The following is a 17,473-nucleotide window of genomic DNA, read 5'->3' as shown; positions in this document are numbered from 1 at the left end:
AGCTGCACTCACCTCTAATAAAGCATCGTCAACATCATCATCATCATCATCGGACATTCATGCCAAACTCGCGCAGAACACGTTGGGGAACAGCCATTTTATTAAGCAAATTTGAACTTTGTGTTAGTTGATCTTTATTTGGGTGCCACCACGGTGAACACCGATGTTAAAAAATAAAACGTGACATTGTTTGTTGTTAAAAACTAAACATCAGAACGAAGACAGTTAGGGATGAAGCAAACCATTGAAACCCACAGAAGAACCTCACAGAAGAATGCCTAATATTCTTCTCCTTTCAGCAAAAAAAAAAAAAAAAAGAATAAACAGAGTCAAGATGCGCCAGGGTAGCCCAAAAGGAAACACAAAATAATGTTTCTTATTAGATTATTTTTCAGGTATTTCCCAAATTCTTATATATTTTCATTTTGAATGGGGGATCTGCTGGATTGTCTCACATTTTTTTCCCCTGCAGAGGAGCATTACTGCAATGCAGCAGCTTTAATTCTACTGAGTGAAAGCCCTGCAGATTAGAGACGGGAAAACGAAATTTCACGATGCTTCATGAAGCAGTTGTTTCTTTTGACACCACTTGATGGCTTTAAGGAAAGCAAGAAAAACGCTCTTTGTTTTCAGTCCTATGTCGAGCGCCATTTCGAGGGGTCAAAAAGGTGGAACTACTTCCAATGCTTCATGAAGCAGTTGTTGTTTTTGACTCCTCTTGATGGCGCTAGCTTTAAAGAAAGCAGGAAAGCTTTCATTGTTGTTTTCAGTCCTATCTTGAGCAGTGCCATCTAGAGGAGTCAAAAAAGTAGAGCTGCTTCCTGAAGCATCATGAAGCTTCACAATGCTTCGTGAAGCTTTTTTTTTTTACTACGCTTGATGGCACTAGCTTTAAAGAAAGCAGGAGAGCGTCTAATCGCTGTGGAACGGAGCGCCATCTGGAGGAGCCAAAACTAGAACCGCTTCATGAAGCATCGCGACGCTTAATTTTCCCGCACCTAGCGAGGACTCCTCCTAGTGCACTGAGAGAGGGGGACTCTATTTGGACACGCTCAATCCGCCACGTTCTAGCCTAACACCACCCTGGCACACAAGCAGTGGCAAACTACCTGAAGACATAGCTGCAATGTGTCCAGTACACTCACAACATACTTATTTGTCATCATTACAGTACAGTATAGAGCAATAATTTTCATAGACTTTACTTTTTTTTTTCTTCTTCATATTGCACCATTAGAGAATGGGACACAGAAAGATGGACAGAGACGCCATTTCCTAATCAAAACGAGATATGTGCAAACATGACTAAAGACTTTATTAACCAAATCAATTCTTCCCTGTAATATCCACAAATAAAAGTGATTTCTCTTTTTATATATATATTTATAGTAATAAGAATAATAAATCTTCACATTGGATCATTTCATAAGTGTGAACAAATGCTCAGAGATGGTAAATTGTCATTGTCTTTGAATTGGTCAGTCCCCATGCATCCATAGGAAATAGATTTTTTTTTTTTTTTTCTTCCAAAAAAGTAACAATTTGAGAGCAGCTGAAAAGTGAACGCTTGTCAATTTCTTTTGTTCCAAGTCTCATTCAGTGATATTCCATAGGAAAAAAATGACTTCTCATCCTCATCTCCCGCCCCAGAAAAATAAACCGAAACACGTCCGAGTTATCGGGAAAGCGTCGTCGCTACGCTGATCCGTTTTTTTCCCCGCGACTATTAAAAGATGTCGACCGACAATTAACGATCGCTCCTCAGTTATAAAGAACCAACAATAATGAAGAGTAAATAGACACCGAGTGTCCCCCGGTTACTCCGGTGGTCTGGCGACGCTCGTTTCTGATGTTTTTGTTTTTTTTTGTGTTTGTTTTTCAAGTGGAAATAAAAGAAAAGAAATACAAAGAGGAGATGAAAGGAAGTTGTAAAATAAATAAAAGTAGATTAGTAAAAGTGGCCACGCCCCTTGGAGGGCCCGGATCTATATACACAACTGCGCGGTGAGTCAGTTTACTGCACTTGAGTGTTAAGTCCAGCGTTAGGGTGAATTCCGGTCCCGGCCGAGAGCCCCCCCCCGTTCTCCCGCTGTTATACCAGCGTGTACGACTTGGCGTAGGGATTGCTGCTCTGTTTGAGATGTCCCCGGGAGTCCAGCAGGGACTCCTGCGAGGTGCTGAGCTTGGCGGCCTGGGCCAACTCCGAGCCTTCCCGGTGGGGGAGCGTGGCGGCCGAGCCGGGCTGCTGCCACTGGGCCGCCGGGTCCCTGCCGGCCTGGGGGGCCTCCGCCGGCGTGGGGGGCGCCATGCGGGACGGCCGCTTCAGCGAGCGACTCTTCTGGGGCTCCAGGCAGGCCTGGCCCATGGCCGCCCTCTCCCCGCTCGCCGTACCCCTGGATGAGCCCGAGCACGACATGCCGCGGTTCAACAGGAAGTCCATGCGCAGGTAAGGCGGGAGGTGAACCAACTCGCCTCCTGCGGAGCGACGTGCAAAAAAAAAACGCACCGCGTATCGTGAGGCTTTAAAAAAAAAACAAAAAACACCACGTATCGTAGGGCTATTTTTTTAAAGACCATGTATATTAAGGATTTTTTTCCCCCTAAAACTAAGTATAGTATAGTAAGGCGTTTTTGCTGTTGTAAAAAAACACCATGATTTTTCTTTCTGGAAAAAGGACTTAGTGTAAGGCTTTTAATGAATACCTTGTAGAGCAAAACTTCATTTAAAAAAATGACCATATATATATAGTAAGGCTTTAAATGAGTGCGTATAGTGAGGCTTAATTCCTGAAAAAAAAAACCCCTCATAACCTCATGACCTCATAAAGAAATGTATTTACTGGTATTTTTTGAAAAAAAATGATGATTTTTTTTCTTTTTTGCAAAGATATACTGTCGACCATTTTTTGTAAAAAAAAAAAGTGTGGTAAGGTTTTTTTTTTCCAAAACCTTTTTGTAAAATAGCACAAATAGTAAGGCTTTATTTTTGGTAAAAAAAAAAAAAAAAAAAGTATTATAAAGGCTACGGCACTTATTTTTTCCTCTGAGAAAAATGACCATGTTAACCGCATAGTAATGCGTTCCAAAAGCAAAACTGCTAAATGCAAGAGATAGATCGCCATTGCCTCAAGACGGCAGACTTATTTGGTCTTCAAATCGTTTTCCCGGCAAGCCGCCGCCAGGTGGCGCCAAAGCACCTCTAGTCGTTAATAGCTTTGGATGTCGGGAGATGACGCGCCGCGCGGGTTTCGCCTCACCTGGTCTGTGGGCCTTGGGCACGGCCATGTTCATGACCCGGCTGACATCCTGAGGCTTGGGCGGCGAAGCGGTGAAACGGCAGATGCCCGATTCGGACGGCGTGCTGGACGTCAGGCTGTCGGTGTAGTCGTTGGTGCCGGCCGTCATCTGCTCCGAGGACGTGTCGGAGATGAAGCATTCGGTGATGGTGAACTTGGCGTGGCGCAGCTGCTCCTCCATCTTGGCGTGCTCGTAGGCTCTGGCCAGCTCCTCGTAAGTGGACGAGGCGCTTTCCGTCGACACCATGCTGCTGCGGGCGCGGTCTGCAAACGGGCCCGAGGTTAGCCCCCCGGGGATATCGGGCCACGGCAGCGACGTCGAGGCGTCGACGGCAGATTCTGACCGGTGTCCTGAGACGGACTGACGCTGTAGCTGTCGCTCTCCTTGTCGACGGAGCCGGCGACTCTCGGCGTGGGCAGCCTCCAGTCGGTGCTGAGCGTGTGGGAGGAGACGGGAGGGTGCGGACGGTTCAGCGTCCACTGGCTGGCGTAGCGGTTGCGAGCGGCCGGCCCGGCCTTGGCTGTGCGGCGGGCCGTCGGGTCTGAGAAGAAAAGCCAACGCGCGTTGGAGGAAGGCGCCCTCCGACGGGATAGCCACCGAGCCCGGAAGAAAACGCCGACCAATCGGGTAAGTCCGCCGGAACCTCGTTTTCCCCACTGTTTTCTGCACCGACCTTTCTTGCGGATATGTACGGTGCTGCAAGGGAGGGAATACAACTCCAAAACAAAAAGCGTGAAATAAACAAAGTCCTTCTGTGATGTAATGTTAAAAAAAAGAAAAATTAAGGAAAAAAATTAAGGAAAAAAAAAAGCACTAGGCTGTATTATCCGAGAATTGAACCTGTTTCTTCAAAAAATGTATTAAAATTCTACTTGTCAAGAAGGAGGAGAAGAAGAACAGGAAGCGATTGACCTCATAGAAGCCAACAGGCAGCTCCAACGTTTAAAATAGAATATTATTCATGCAATATTGTTCAAGCACTATTACATGCGTGATGGATATATTTTAACATCGTGCACGTGTGAACTGGCTAATGCTAATCACGATTGCTAACCGGTTAGCGCAGGGACATTTTGTTGTATGGATTAAAGATAAAAAATAAAGAGTCGCCGTATCTCCTCGCTTCACTCAAATTTAGCATTCGCCGAGCGCGATCCACACAATAGCCCAACACAATTTATGAAGTTATAAAAAAAGGGTCCGTACTGGACTTACTGGTTCCTGGTCTGGCATCGGACACGTCCACCAGAGGGCCGGTGGCCTGGGACAGAGACTGGTAGTGGACCGTGTGGGTGACTGTGGAAGACTTCTGCTTCTGAGTTTCGCCAAAGTCGTTATCGGTCAGAAGCACGGTGGACCTGTCGTCTGAACGGCGGCGACAACGGCGGAGCTCAAATACTCATGATTTTATACTCTTTATTTTGCTGTTTTTAGCAGTTAAAAAAAATATGATTTTGTTTGGGAATAATTCGATCATCACTTTTGATGTCCAAAGGATACCTTTAAAAACTTTTTTTTTTACTTGCTGTCGACTGAAAACGATATGCGCTCAAGGATATGAATGTATACTTATATATATATTTATATATATTATATTTATTTATATACATTTATATATGTATATATATATTGCGTAATATATGGTGTATAATAAATACAATAGTGATTTATTATTTATCTGTATATATTAATCGTTATATATTTCATACATTTATTGATATATAAAATATAAACAAGATATATTATTATGAATAATATTTTATTAATTATTTCGATTTATATGTGATTATTTTTAAAATAATACATATCCAAATGTAAATTATATATTACACCATAAATAAATATATAAATAAATATAAAAATAAAGATATTTACTGATTTTAACGATAGGAATATGTGAATTTGCCGACTTTATGTAAAATGTATTTGGGCAGGTCCTTACCGACAGTCTCCATGGTGTCTCTCTCCTCGATTAAAAGCTGAGCTCTGGGAATGTCGATGTGCATCCGGAGGGTTTGCTGCTGTTTGTTGACCGGTTCTGCCGGACGCGTGTTTTTACTGGCGAGCATCCATAATGGCGTTATGACGAGCCCTCGGGTAAGCGTAACGACACGAAGGCAAGACTCTTACCTCATCAGCATCTCAGCCAAACTTTTGGCGTCTGGGAAAAACAAGGAGGATATAACTCAGGAAGGATTCCCCAATCGGGATTCCCCAATCGGGATTTCCGAATCCGAGTCCGCTCTCACCTCGCAGTCTCTTGAGCCTCTGCTCCCGCCTCCTCCTCCTCAGCACCAGCAGGCCGATGAAGACGACCGCCATTCCCGCCAGCACGCAGGAAATGGTCACCATCATTTTCAAACCTTCGCCGCCTCCGGAGGTGTCCTCGCTCACGTTGGGGGCCTTCACGAGTGGGGCGATGGTGCCTGCCGAGGACGCGTTTATGCTCATGCGCCGGAACCTCATTGGCTCGAAAGACAACGCCAAACATCAACCGTACCGGAAGGCAGTGCAGCCGCTAGAAATAAACAAGTCTCAGCGCAGCCAGCGGAGGACAGAAAACACACAGTGTTGCGCTCAAACGGGACCGTGTGACCTAACTTTTGATTTTCTCGCTTGCGATGTACATAAGCGAGCACATTTTTGGTTGTTTTGTGCAAAACGACAACAACAAAAACAAAGGAAAAAAACAGTGTGAGCCATGCATTGCTAATATGCTCATTTTTTTCCTAAATTTCAAAATAAAAGCCCGCCATATTTCTTGACTGATTCAAACCGTGAACATTTTAATTCAAATCAGCCTCTCAAAAGTTTTTATTATTATTATATATGTTTAAATTCCGTATTTCTGGGCTAGTTCAAAGAATCCCAACTGTTCACCTCAATGCTACTTTTTTTTCTCTTGAAGCCCAATACAATAAACAAACCGTAACATTTACGACGTTAACCTCAAATTTCGTCGACAAATTCGCAACGTGAAAAAAAACATTTTTCGTCAGACTTATCTCGACTCTCCTTATTTCAATTTCTTCTTCCCGAATCCCCAAACGAGGCTTGAATGAGTCGAGCCGAAAACGCTCGCGGAAGATGCCGATACCGGCCACCGATACAAGAAATCCCCTTCCTCGGCCCGTCCAAAAATGATGTATAAAGAGCGGCATGGATCCCCGACGAGCGGCGTCGTCCCACCGAGGATGCACTTACTGCCGTCGTAGCTGAGCGTGGCGAACTTGACCCTCTTCTCGGCGTAGCCGGCGCTGTTGTAGATTTTCATCTGCAGCTCGTACCAGGTCGCCTCCTGCAGGTCGTAGAGGACGTAACTCTTGGTGAGGGAGGTGCGCTGCGCCGTGGTCCACGAAGGCGAGTCCATGGGCCGATACTCCAGCGTGAAGGAGGTGATGGGGCACCCGCCGTTGTTCCAGCCGTTCAGGTTGAGCTTCACGCGAGTGGCGTTGATGCTGGCGAAAAGCTCCTGTTCTTTGGAGTATTGAGGTTCTGAAAGCGTAATGACGTCAAACATGGAGTCCACGCGGCTAGTCCAAAGGCTTCGAAAAAGAACAATTTCACCCGCACCGGCTTATGAACCGCAGGGCTCAAATCATGAGAAAAAAGTCGAAACTGACGGTATGTAAAAACCAATTCAATTGACGCTTGAAATGAATATTTCCCACCTTTGCCATGGGTCTTTGCTTCAATGATCTCACTTATGCGTCCAGGCCCAACAGCATTCTGGGCCGTTAGCGTAAACTTGTACCAGGTGCCGCACTTGAGGTTCTCCAACCGATAAGAGCGCTCACTGGGACTGATGGCGAAGTTGCCCCATTGTTCGCTGTTGTCCTCCGATAACTGCAAAATGTAGCCTGGGGACAAAACACGCTTCTTCAGCGCCCGATCCGTTTAGGGATAGAAATTTGAGAGGCCGTGGTGAAGGCGGGTCCGACCTCTTATGGAGCTGCCGCCATTGTCTCCGGGTATCCAGGACAGCGTGATGGAAGTTGTAGTTGTCTTGGTCACTGTGAGGCGAGGCTGGTCCGGAGGAACTGAAGACGACGTCGGGTGCACAAGAAAGTCATTTAGCTACTTTACCGATTCCTTGCGATGGCAAAACAACATTTAGAAGTGACGTATTGAATGAACTTTTAGGATTACATCTTAATCCATCAAGAAGTACTTTTAATTGATTATTAAAACAAATAATAATATCGCTGTACATGCTCTATTTTCTACCTTGAACTTGCAGGTTGAGGACGATCTTATCCGAGCCAAAGCTATTACTGGCGACGCAAGTATAGTTCCCGGAGTCCTCGGCTTTCACTGTCCGAATAACAAGGCTGCCGTTGCCGTGGGCACTGCGACGGCTGTCGATCACGACGGGGGCGGGCGTTCCGTTGCTGTAACGCAGATGTGTACCGTAAATCAGTTTTTGATCTTGCGCAATCAATGAGAGATTACAAGCGACGGCGGGGTCTTCATGCTGGCGTTTACTCACATCTCCTTCAACCACTTGATTGTTGGAGCAGGATCCCCTACTGCCTTACAAGGCAACACAATGTCTTTCATCCAGGGTGTCGTGACGGTCCTGTTGAAGGTCAAGATGCGTGCTGGAGCTGGAAATTAAAAAAAAAAAAAAATCAATTACTCAAAAACGCCTGAAGAGGGAGGCAAAACAACACAAACACTAGCAATAAAACCAATCAGATTTTCTTCCATGCCTTTTTCTTTCAGAGCCTAACATTCTCTGAGTCACGGGCAGTTTGCATATCTTCATCCTCTAACGTAGCGATAACGTCCACAAATACAGTCAGGCGCAACGTGAAAGCCCCGATAAGAGTCACGGGTCCTGACACACGGCGGGTTATCTGCATATGCGATCGTCCGGGCTCGCGCTTAGAAAGCGATGATCGGATAGGGTCACGCAAAAGGTCACGAGCATTTTCTCCATGCAACTGCATGCAAGCAACATCGGGAGAGTGACAACTCGAAGAGAAATTAGATTTTGTTTTAGCAAAAATGTCAAAAACTTGGTTATTCATAATCAAGTGGAAATATTTGATTTGGGCTCCTGTGTTTATAATTGAAATTCACTAAGCAAAAACATTTTTTGGATTTGTATTTGGTACCTCCTCTTACAAAATGAATTTGTGTTGTAAAATAACTTAAGTTTAGTTGAAGGTCATGCAAAGTACTTCATGTGTTCAAATCAAATCAAATTTTCTTTGTATAGCCATGAATCACTGAAGTCTTAAAGGGCTCGTTATGTTGTTCAGCCCTCTCGCTAATGTGCGGTCAGATGCGACAGCACGCTAGTTAAAATGAAAATGTTCAACAGCCCAAAGTGGTATGTACGTGTTTTTATGTGACTATGTACCATGTTAGCCATAGCTAACATCAATTTTATGTTTATTAGTTCTACGGTGTGAACTGTCAGAGCGCTGGTGTCCCGTGTCTCACTATTACACATTAAGAATTTTCATGTATCGTATCCTAAATTGTCCTTCGTAACGAGACGATATTTTTCCTAACCAGATTTTGTTTTCGTAACGAGACGTTCCTAAGTAGAGGTAGCAAGGTATTCGATTTTGGAATACCAAAAATACTCGCCGGCTGTAGCCCTTATCTCATTTAACGGTTCATAGGGTGACCTGCCTTCAGCCATGGGCTTAACGGTGATGATTTCGCTGGCGTTCCCGCGGCCGGCTGCAGTGACGGCCACCACCCAGATGCTGTATTGGCGGTTCCTGCTCAGGTTGGGGATGCGGTAGAAGAAGACATCTGGGGCCGCCTCAAACTCACTGCTCACCTATGTATGGGAAAAGATTCCAGTATTACTTTTCTGTTACAACTACAAATCTTCAAGGAGATACATGTCAGTATTGCTCTTAACTGAAAAATTCTGAAAAAAAAAAACAGTCATTAAGTTGGTTGTTTATAACATGCAAAAAAAAAACACAGAACAGAACCACTGAGATGCATGTGTATTTTTTTTTCTGTTTTAGACTAACCTGTAACCCGTATAAAGGCTGTAAAAAGTAAACAGTCGTTGAAAATTGATTTATGTCGCTTTTTCTCCTTTTTTTTCCAAATAGATACAGTTTTAGGTATTTTTATATATTTTTTATTGCTAAGTGGGCAAGTGGGAGAGCAGTGTGAAAAGGTATTTTTAAAGGGTTAAAGTGTTACCGTGGGGTGCGGATTGGAGCAGAAAACTGTGTATTTCCTGATGATGCCGTTGACTTTGAGAGGAGGAAGCCATGACACAAACACCACTGAGTTGGAAGCGGCTGCTGCCTTCACGCCACCGGGAGGACCCGGAACTGAAAAACCAAGACAAACAAACATATCGACGTTCCAATTCATTCCCATTTGATTCTTATTCTCTTCATCTTTTACCTCATTCAACGTAAGGCCAGTAAAAACGAACGAGAGCCTACCGTCCTCCTTGGTGCGGATGTAAATCTGTTCACTGCGGACACCGTCGCCTGCTCGGGTGAAGGCTAACACCTGGATGCTGTAGTTTGTGTACTTCTCTAGCCCGTCTAACTCCAGTGACGGCTTGGAAGTTGTTACATTCCGGATTTCTCCAAGCTCTGAGGAGAGCGTAGAATACAATTCAGTAAAAGACACTTTCCGCTTCTTGGAACCAAAATTAGAGATCCCCTGCGAAAGTGGAAAACGTTTACACTCACCAGTCCGACTCAAAACATGATTGTTATCGATAAATGTTTTATGAGTATAGCTAAACCTGTATCATATTTTTTAAACAAAAGACAAAATGATATAAGTCTTCAACAACTATTAGAGATACTTTTTACAGGGTTTATACAGGTTACAAGTTAGTCTAAAACTGAAAAAAATGACAAAGTGTATCAGTGCCTGAAAAAAAAAAGCTAATCCCTTTTTTATGGCAATTACACTTTACAAAGCTAAACAAAGCCCCTGTTATAATCTGCCAAATGTATCTGGCAGCAGTCAAATGAAATTTGATTGATTTCCTTCCCCACTTGAAGCAGTGACATAACCTGAGATGAGCACGATTCCACTTTTTACCACTTCCCCACCTAACTCCATATTTACGATTTAATGCAATTTTTTTTATAAATAAAGCACATTTTTCCAGGGTAAAACAGCGCGGATAGAATTTAATACTGCCCTCTGCTGGTCATTTAAAAGGCATTCCCTCAAATAACAATGAACTGATTGAAAAATATAGTCTGGAAATAAAGTGCAAAGCAAGATATTACAATCGAAATGATAATGTCCATTTCGATATAGTCAAATGTTGTTTTTCTCCACATACTGAGAGCGCCTGCTGTTAGCATGCAAAGCCCTCATGGCTGTCAAGTCCTTAAGCAATTCTAGGGCAACACGATGTGACAGGGCAGGGGTCAAAGGTAATTGTGCTGTCACGACCCACTCTCGCTCACGCAAACCAAGCTTGTGACAATTGCGTCATCCGACGTCCGCGTCGCCATGGAGAATTTCAGCCAAACGATTCCTTTTAGGCCACCCACAATGCACCTGGGTGACCTCAAGCTATACGACTTACTCACCGGCAGTAAAAAATAAATAAATACGAAATGACTCAGCGGGACAGTTTTTCTTAGCTCATAGCAAGTTTAAAAATATGCAGAAAAGTAGCAAGTGAGTCATACTGAGACCAAGCCAATTTGGCTGCAAGCGAGAGGATGTTCAGGAATTCATTTGACCCACTTCTAGCCAAAAAAAAAAAGAAAAGAAAAGAGTATGTAATTTAAACATTACCTCCGTCGGGCAGATTGGCCCAGTATATAACCCGGAAGCCCAGCAGATTGCCATTGAGAGCATCTTTGGGAGGGGTCAACCAGGATAGGGAGATGACCTCTGGAAAGGTAGCTGTAGCTTGCACGTGTTCCGGAGGACGACTTGGTACTGGGGGAGGAGAACACCACAGATGACAACTCAAAAGACTACCAACCGTAAACTTGAGAAGACATTGCAAAAGCAGTACCCTCAGATTTCCGCTAGATGGTAGTGTAACGTCAAAATGAACTGTCCAAAGGGGACCCGCACTTTATAACAGTAATTTATCATTAGTGTACAAACAGCATAATCATACGGAGATTTTTGGCACAAAAAACCTAATAATTAATTCAAGAGACCACGGGACTGTGTCAATGGCAATATTTGCTTTAATTATACGAATAAAATAACACTTGTCTCCTTCCAACGATTTTCAATGGGTGTCAAATATATGTGGATTTTTACTATTCACGGATAACCCGCGAATGTTAATAGTAAATATATTAAAATAAAAAAAGAAACCAAAGAATGGTTCACAAAATGCATTGGCGTGGCGTAATTAATGAAGTCATAAATAAATATGTTTGTGTAATATTCAACACATATAAGCTTAATTTATGCTGCACAAATGTATTATTTTTTTAAACAAAATGTGACTAGGTTGCGTGTAAAGGGATAGCAAATCCAGTTCCATTTTTTTGCACTCCTTGCACTGCTTGTAAAAATGATTTGCTTTGTTTTAAATGACCTCATCAACAAATTTCATGATGTACTGTACACAGAATTAAAACGTTTACACAATGGATTGATGCATTCTTCATGATTTCCAAAACATCTGAATTGTAGATGTCAAAATGCGGCTCAGTAAAGGGAATCCAACAGCTCGCTTACCGTCTTCCAGTGTAGTGGCAGCCACCTCGGTGGAAGACGGCCCAGTGCCCGCACTGTTACTGGCTTGAACCACAACGCCGTACTGGGTGAACTTCTTGAGATTGTCCAGTACCAAGCTTTCGGCGTTGTCCCCTGTTGTCTCCACGCTGATGACGCTGAACTGGTAGTTTCCACCTGAGCTGTACTCTCTGTAGCCCACTTGGTAGCCTTTGATTGCACCATTCTGGAGGTGTTTTTTGGGTGCCTAGGAAAGAAGCGCAAAATAAGAAATTGCAATAATTTATCAGATGTGCTCCTACGAGCCTAAACGCGCTATTCTGATTGTGAAATTTGAATTCATCAGCAAAATTCAGCTGTATTTATCCAGCGGAAGAAGAAGGAAAAGGAAAAAGCATAAGGAAAAGAAGAAAAAAAAGAAGAAGCAGGAGGAAGAGGCAGATGAAGAAGGGAAAGAAAAAGCAGAAGGAAACGGGAAAGCAGCAGAAGAGGGAGCAAAAGAAGAAGTAGGAAAAGAAGAAAAAGAAGAAACAAAAGCAGGAGAAGCAACAGAACAAGGTGAAGAAGCATACAGAGAAGAAGAAGCATAAAAAGACAAAGAAGAAGAAGCATATGGAGAAGAAGCATAAGAAAAATACGAAAAAGCAGCAGAAGAAGGGGCAGAAGGATAACAAGAAGCATAAGAAGACAAACAAGCAGAGGAAGCAGCCGCAGAAGAAGAAGAATGAGAAAAAAAAGAGAAGAAGCAGAAAGAGCAGGAGAAGACGCAGAAGAAGGCGAAGAATCAGAAGAGGAGCAGCAGAAAAAGCAGGAGGAGAAAAACAGAGAAAGAGAAGAGCAAGAAGACGCAAAAGGGGCTGAATGAGACGGAGAAGAAGCTGAGAAAGAAGAAGCCAACAAGTAGCTCCACTGCTCCACTCTCCATGCAACATCATTAAAGCATCGTCCGGAAGCAGCTTTAAGGACACTAGAACATGCGATGCACATACGGTATAATTTGAACGCAGATGTGAAGTAGCTAATGCTAGAGCTGATTGCTAACCGCTTTGCAAAGACCTACAGTATACGCAATGGTACACTTACCCTCCAGGAGACTTTGATGCTCTGAGAGGAGAGGGCTTCCAGCAGCACATCCTGCGGTGGTCCGTCAGGGGCTGTGGACAGATTTGCAACACTTTGAATTCATCAGCAAAGCGTCCACAAAGACGTATGTCAAAGATGATGTGATGGCGGTTGGGCAGACGAATAGATGGGGGGGGCTAATTTGCAGAAAGGGGTCCAAATGGACTCTATTGACATTTACTAGCCAGGACGCTAATTGAAAAGTTCTGCTTTTAGTGCGGGGTCAGCGCGTGTTCAATAATGCAAGCGAGCCGATTGGGGCTGAGGTCGCCGGGATGCTAATGAATTGCCCCTCCTTTTTGCTTCTCCTCGTAGACCGAAAGCATCGTAACAACCAACGCTATGTTACAACGCAATGTAATTCCGAACAACAATCGTTCGAATAGACGAGACAACCTCTGGAGAAATCCTGCGCGTGTAACATTTTACCAGCTTCGTCGGTGGTGATGGTCAGCTCATTGCTGGCTTCGCTCTTTCCGATTAAGTTCTTGGCAAACATGCGGATGTTGTATGTGGAGGAAGGATGCAGGTCGATGATTGTGGCCTGGTTGAGCTGTGGCGAGACATCTTTGGTCTTCTGAGCGGTGTCCCAGGAGGCTGTCGAAGAGAAATGAGCCGATCGGGAGCGTTCGCTTTCGTGCCGACGTGAAGTGAGCGCAGGGAGAATTCATTAAGGATTCGCAAGGGTATCTGAGACATGCAGCCCTACCTGATTTGTTCTTGCTCTCAATATCAAAACCTGTGATTGGGCTGTTGCCGTCAAATCCCATAGTCCAGCGGAGGGCGATAGTTCTGTCCTTGACTTCTCTGATCTCCACCTCTGGGGGATCAGGAGGCTCTGCAACGAGCAAAAATCAAAAATCGTGCTTTCTTTACATTGTGTACCAACTCGAACTCGGTAATTAACGAAGATTCACATATACAATGGGAACAATCCTAAAATATCACCTATGTCTGGGGAATGTCAGAAATGACACCATGTGAGCATGTCAGATGCCAAAATTGGCAAAATTCAAAAAAATGTTTTCGCACTGCATACTGTGACAGAAATTCAGAAAAATAAGGGCTCGTCTCAACAACATGTGCTATGAAAAGAAGAAAGGTTCTGTTAAATTCGGAGCAAAAAGACTAGTATGTCAAAATAAAGGTTGTTTTCATGCTTTTATAAGAATATATATATATATATATATATATATATATATATATATATATATATATATATATATATATATATATATATATATATATTTTTTTTTTTTTTTTTTTTCTATGAGAAGACAATAAGAAATATGTCAGATTTGATTGTATTTCAGAGGAAAAAAAATCTTAAATAAAGATTAAAAAAAATTTTAAATAAAGCTATCGCAACGTTATTTGAAACTATGATTTAAGCTTTTTGTCAGATGATTCTTGATCAACGGCCCAAATGGGGCGGAAGTCGACACAAAGGAGGAGAAAGTGCTGGACCTTCAAGGCTCCGATGTCGACGTTTCTCCCATAAAAAAGTAGCGGAGCAGCTGTACCTTGCACTGTGAGCTGAATGATCCCTCGATCTTCACCAAAGGAGTTGATGGCATGGCAGGAAAAAAAGCCCGAGTCCTCCCTCACTGTGGGCATGATCTGATGAAGACATCACAGTGACTTTGTTTACCAAATCAGTCTAATATAGACATATATATTCGTATATATATAAGTCGTCGAAATTCTGAAGGAATTATTCGGTCCGAAAAAAAAGTTACTCTAAACAGAATGTTTGGATTTTGCAAGTGGCTAATGGCGAACATCGGACTGCTCATCAAGACCAAACAAGCCCTGGCTCTTTTGGATTAATATTGAATTTGGAAAACAGGCGCCTACCTGCAGGGTGGAGATGACTTCGTCTCCGACCTCCTTGACTGTAACCACGTAGCGACTGGTCTCGGGGTTGATGATCCGCTCCTCCTTCTCCCAGCGTACCATGATGGGCTTCTCACCGTGAGCCGTGCAGCTCATTTTCTTCTCCTCGCCTTGCGTGGCCAGTGTGGTGTTGGGGTAAGATGTGATCATGGCAGGAACTAGTCAAAAATAAAAGAAGAGGGGGGAAAAATACAATGAATCTGACTACGTTTCATTCCTTTCCCATCATTGACGGTTGTATGCATCAAATATTCATTTTGACCGAGCTGCTGGTGAATAAATTGAATATGTTTGAAATGTCCGATTGCGTTTGAATGCACCGTACGCAAAGTTAGTAGAAGACTTGTGCCTTATCATGCAAGGATAGTGTCAATGATTAGGCTAACTTCAAAATAAAAGCCCGCTTTGGCCAAAGCGCTTGTCGCCAATGCGTTATTATCTTCCCGGCATCATTGCAACATCCTTTTCCCGAAAATCAAAAGTGTCATTTTTGCCAATTTCGGCCCAAAATTCGCTGCCTTTTTCGTAAGAATGAAATGCGACAAGAGGTCTTGGCTAATATCTTGTACTGTATGGGAAGCACCTACGAGGTACAATGAACCCTCCCAAGACATCACACCAAATACATGGTGGTGATATCTCCCAGAAAACATGGCGGCTCCCTGGCCCCCAGATACTCAGCACACATACACGCACACGCACACAAACACGTACACATGTAAAGCGTGACTCGGGTGATGTGATGAGAAGTGTCAGGCAAGAGGTTGCAAACATTTAAGCCTCATCTCTTATTTACTCTGCAGCCATTTGGGGCTCATCTACAGAAAAGAACGCTGATTTATTTTGCATGACATGTATAAATTTTTTGTGAGGCATATTCGGAAAAAAAAAAGACAAGGGGAAAATATAACAGCTAAGATCCTGCGTAAACGTTATCATTTTAGAGCACGGCTACTCTCATTTTTGTCGTGTAAGTGGCTGAGCGGAAGCACTTGGCCGTGTTGTTGACACTCCTGGCTGTCTGGAAACACCGCGTGAGGTGACAAACGGCAGCCGCCGAGGAAGCTCGGCCGCCTCGCCGAAACGACATGCCAGAACCGGGAATGTGAAATGCTTTCAGCTTCCGGGATGTTACCGAGAAATCTATTAAATCTGCATGATATTAGATTCCTTTTAAATAATGGGCCTACAGACGCTATATACCTGAGGTCGCTAACGTTTATGAAACCGAGACCAACTATATATATATATATATATATATATATATATATATATATATATATATATATATATATATATATATATATATATATATATATATATATATATATATATATATACATACATACATGCATGCATACATACATACATACATACATACAATGTGTTTTGTAGTATGTTTTAAATGTGTTTTTTAATGTTGGTGAAGCAAAGATGATGGCAGTGATGAAAATTAAGCCAATGGGGGATTGTCGCACATAGGCAACACCCATGAGAAAACAGAAGCACCCCCCCCCCCCTTCTTTTTTCCCCTACTCTCCCCTTCCAGGCTTCCTTTCACCTGGCCTGGTTACCATGGCAACCAGCATCGGCCCGTCTCTCTCCTCTCCTCCTGCACATGCTCCTGTTTCTGCTCTTAGAAAATGGACCATTTTGAGTAGCCAATAGAACATGGACCTGCTATTGATTTTTCCAGCATTATGATGATTACACAATCATGCCCTGAATGGTGCAATGCAGGACTAATCCAAAATGTGTGATGTGATGAATTGTGATGAAATGTTACGTGTACCTGAACATACAGTTTAATTAAAATAAGAAAAGGAAAAACAAAATATGATTAGTTTGTGTGTAGATTCCTATTTATGGCATATATATGGATTCGTTCCTGAAATTGAAAAGCTTTACCAGTAATTTCATACAATTATATTGCCTCATAGTTTATAGGAATATGTTATGTGATGGGTCACTTAAATTGATGCCCTTACAGTAGTAGACAACAGAAACTTTGAGTTCAGTTAACAAAAAATAAATAATAATCTCTTAGTGTGGGGTGCATGTTTATAGATAAAACATCTGTGGCCCTCACACCATCCTTGCCCCACCTTGATATTTTGCTCCCATGATAACGCCGGTGTTTGTGTCGCACTTCCCAGAGGATTTCACTGTGTTTACCTTCCTGGTTGCTTGCCAACTAGTTCTTTTACCTGATATATACAGAGATATATTTTTTGTTTTTCCACAACTGTTTCCACCCCCCCCCCCCCCTTTTCTATACTATTCTTCTTATTATGTCTTGATAATAATAATATAATAACCATCATCACTAATAACCTTAGTGTTGTTAATGTTATTGTCTGTTATTGTCTGTATTGAATGTTATTGTCTAATTATTCGGCCGTTGATAAAAGAAAATATTTAATTTGCTACTGATGGTCGAAACGAGAGTAGATAAACAAATACATGACTGAAAACATTTTTTTCTGTTGTA

At 42.9% G+C, this 17,473-nt stretch overlaps 1 protein-coding gene across 2 annotated transcripts in view; it reads right to left on the bottom strand.

Annotated features, from left to right (window-relative positions):
• Window positions 1–82: 82 nt before the first annotated feature.
• Window positions 83–17,473, bottom strand: part of dscama (Down syndrome cell adhesion molecule a) — a 69,613-nt gene continuing 52,222 nt past the window's right edge. Inside the window, exons 12-33 of one of the 2 annotated variants that reach the window (XM_088440111.1) lie at window positions 14,944–15,140; window positions 14,610–14,706; window positions 13,796–13,924; window positions 13,516–13,683; window positions 13,048–13,118; window positions 11,968–12,211; window positions 11,059–11,205; window positions 9,729–9,884; window positions 9,478–9,611; window positions 8,944–9,097; window positions 7,787–7,904; window positions 7,525–7,688; window positions 7,239–7,337; window positions 6,969–7,157; window positions 6,502–6,792; window positions 5,547–5,723; window positions 5,428–5,458; window positions 5,240–5,355; window positions 4,504–4,662; window positions 3,641–3,838; window positions 3,258–3,560; window positions 83–2,475 (exon numbers count right to left, since the gene is read on the bottom strand). In XM_088440111.1, coding sequence (XP_088296237.1) covers window positions 2,093–2,475; window positions 3,258–3,560; window positions 3,641–3,838; window positions 4,504–4,662; window positions 5,240–5,355; window positions 5,428–5,458; window positions 5,547–5,723; window positions 6,502–6,792; window positions 6,969–7,157; window positions 7,239–7,337; window positions 7,525–7,688; window positions 7,787–7,904; window positions 8,944–9,097; window positions 9,478–9,611; window positions 9,729–9,884; window positions 11,059–11,205; window positions 11,968–12,211; window positions 13,048–13,118; window positions 13,516–13,683; window positions 13,796–13,924; window positions 14,610–14,706; window positions 14,944–15,140 — 3,725 coding nt within the window. In that variant the 3' untranslated portion in view covers window positions 83–2,092. The remainder of the gene's footprint in view (window positions 2,476–3,257; window positions 3,561–3,640; window positions 3,839–4,503; window positions 4,663–5,239; window positions 5,356–5,427; window positions 5,459–5,546; window positions 5,724–6,501; window positions 6,793–6,968; window positions 7,158–7,238; window positions 7,338–7,524; window positions 7,689–7,786; window positions 7,905–8,943; window positions 9,098–9,477; window positions 9,612–9,728; window positions 9,885–11,058; window positions 11,206–11,967; window positions 12,212–13,047; window positions 13,119–13,515; window positions 13,684–13,795; window positions 13,925–14,609; window positions 14,707–14,943; window positions 15,141–17,473) is intronic. The other variant, XM_088440112.1, reaches the window with a different exon arrangement.

Source organism: Hippichthys cyanospilos, chromosome 18 (assembly GCF_059441005.1).
Source record: "Hippichthys cyanospilos isolate Australia breed blue-spotted pipefish chromosome 18, RoL_Hcya_1.0, whole genome shotgun sequence".
Taxonomy (NCBI): domain Eukaryota; kingdom Metazoa; phylum Chordata; class Actinopteri; order Syngnathiformes; family Syngnathidae; genus Hippichthys; species Hippichthys cyanospilos.
This window is presented reverse-complemented; position numbering and strand designations above follow the sequence as displayed.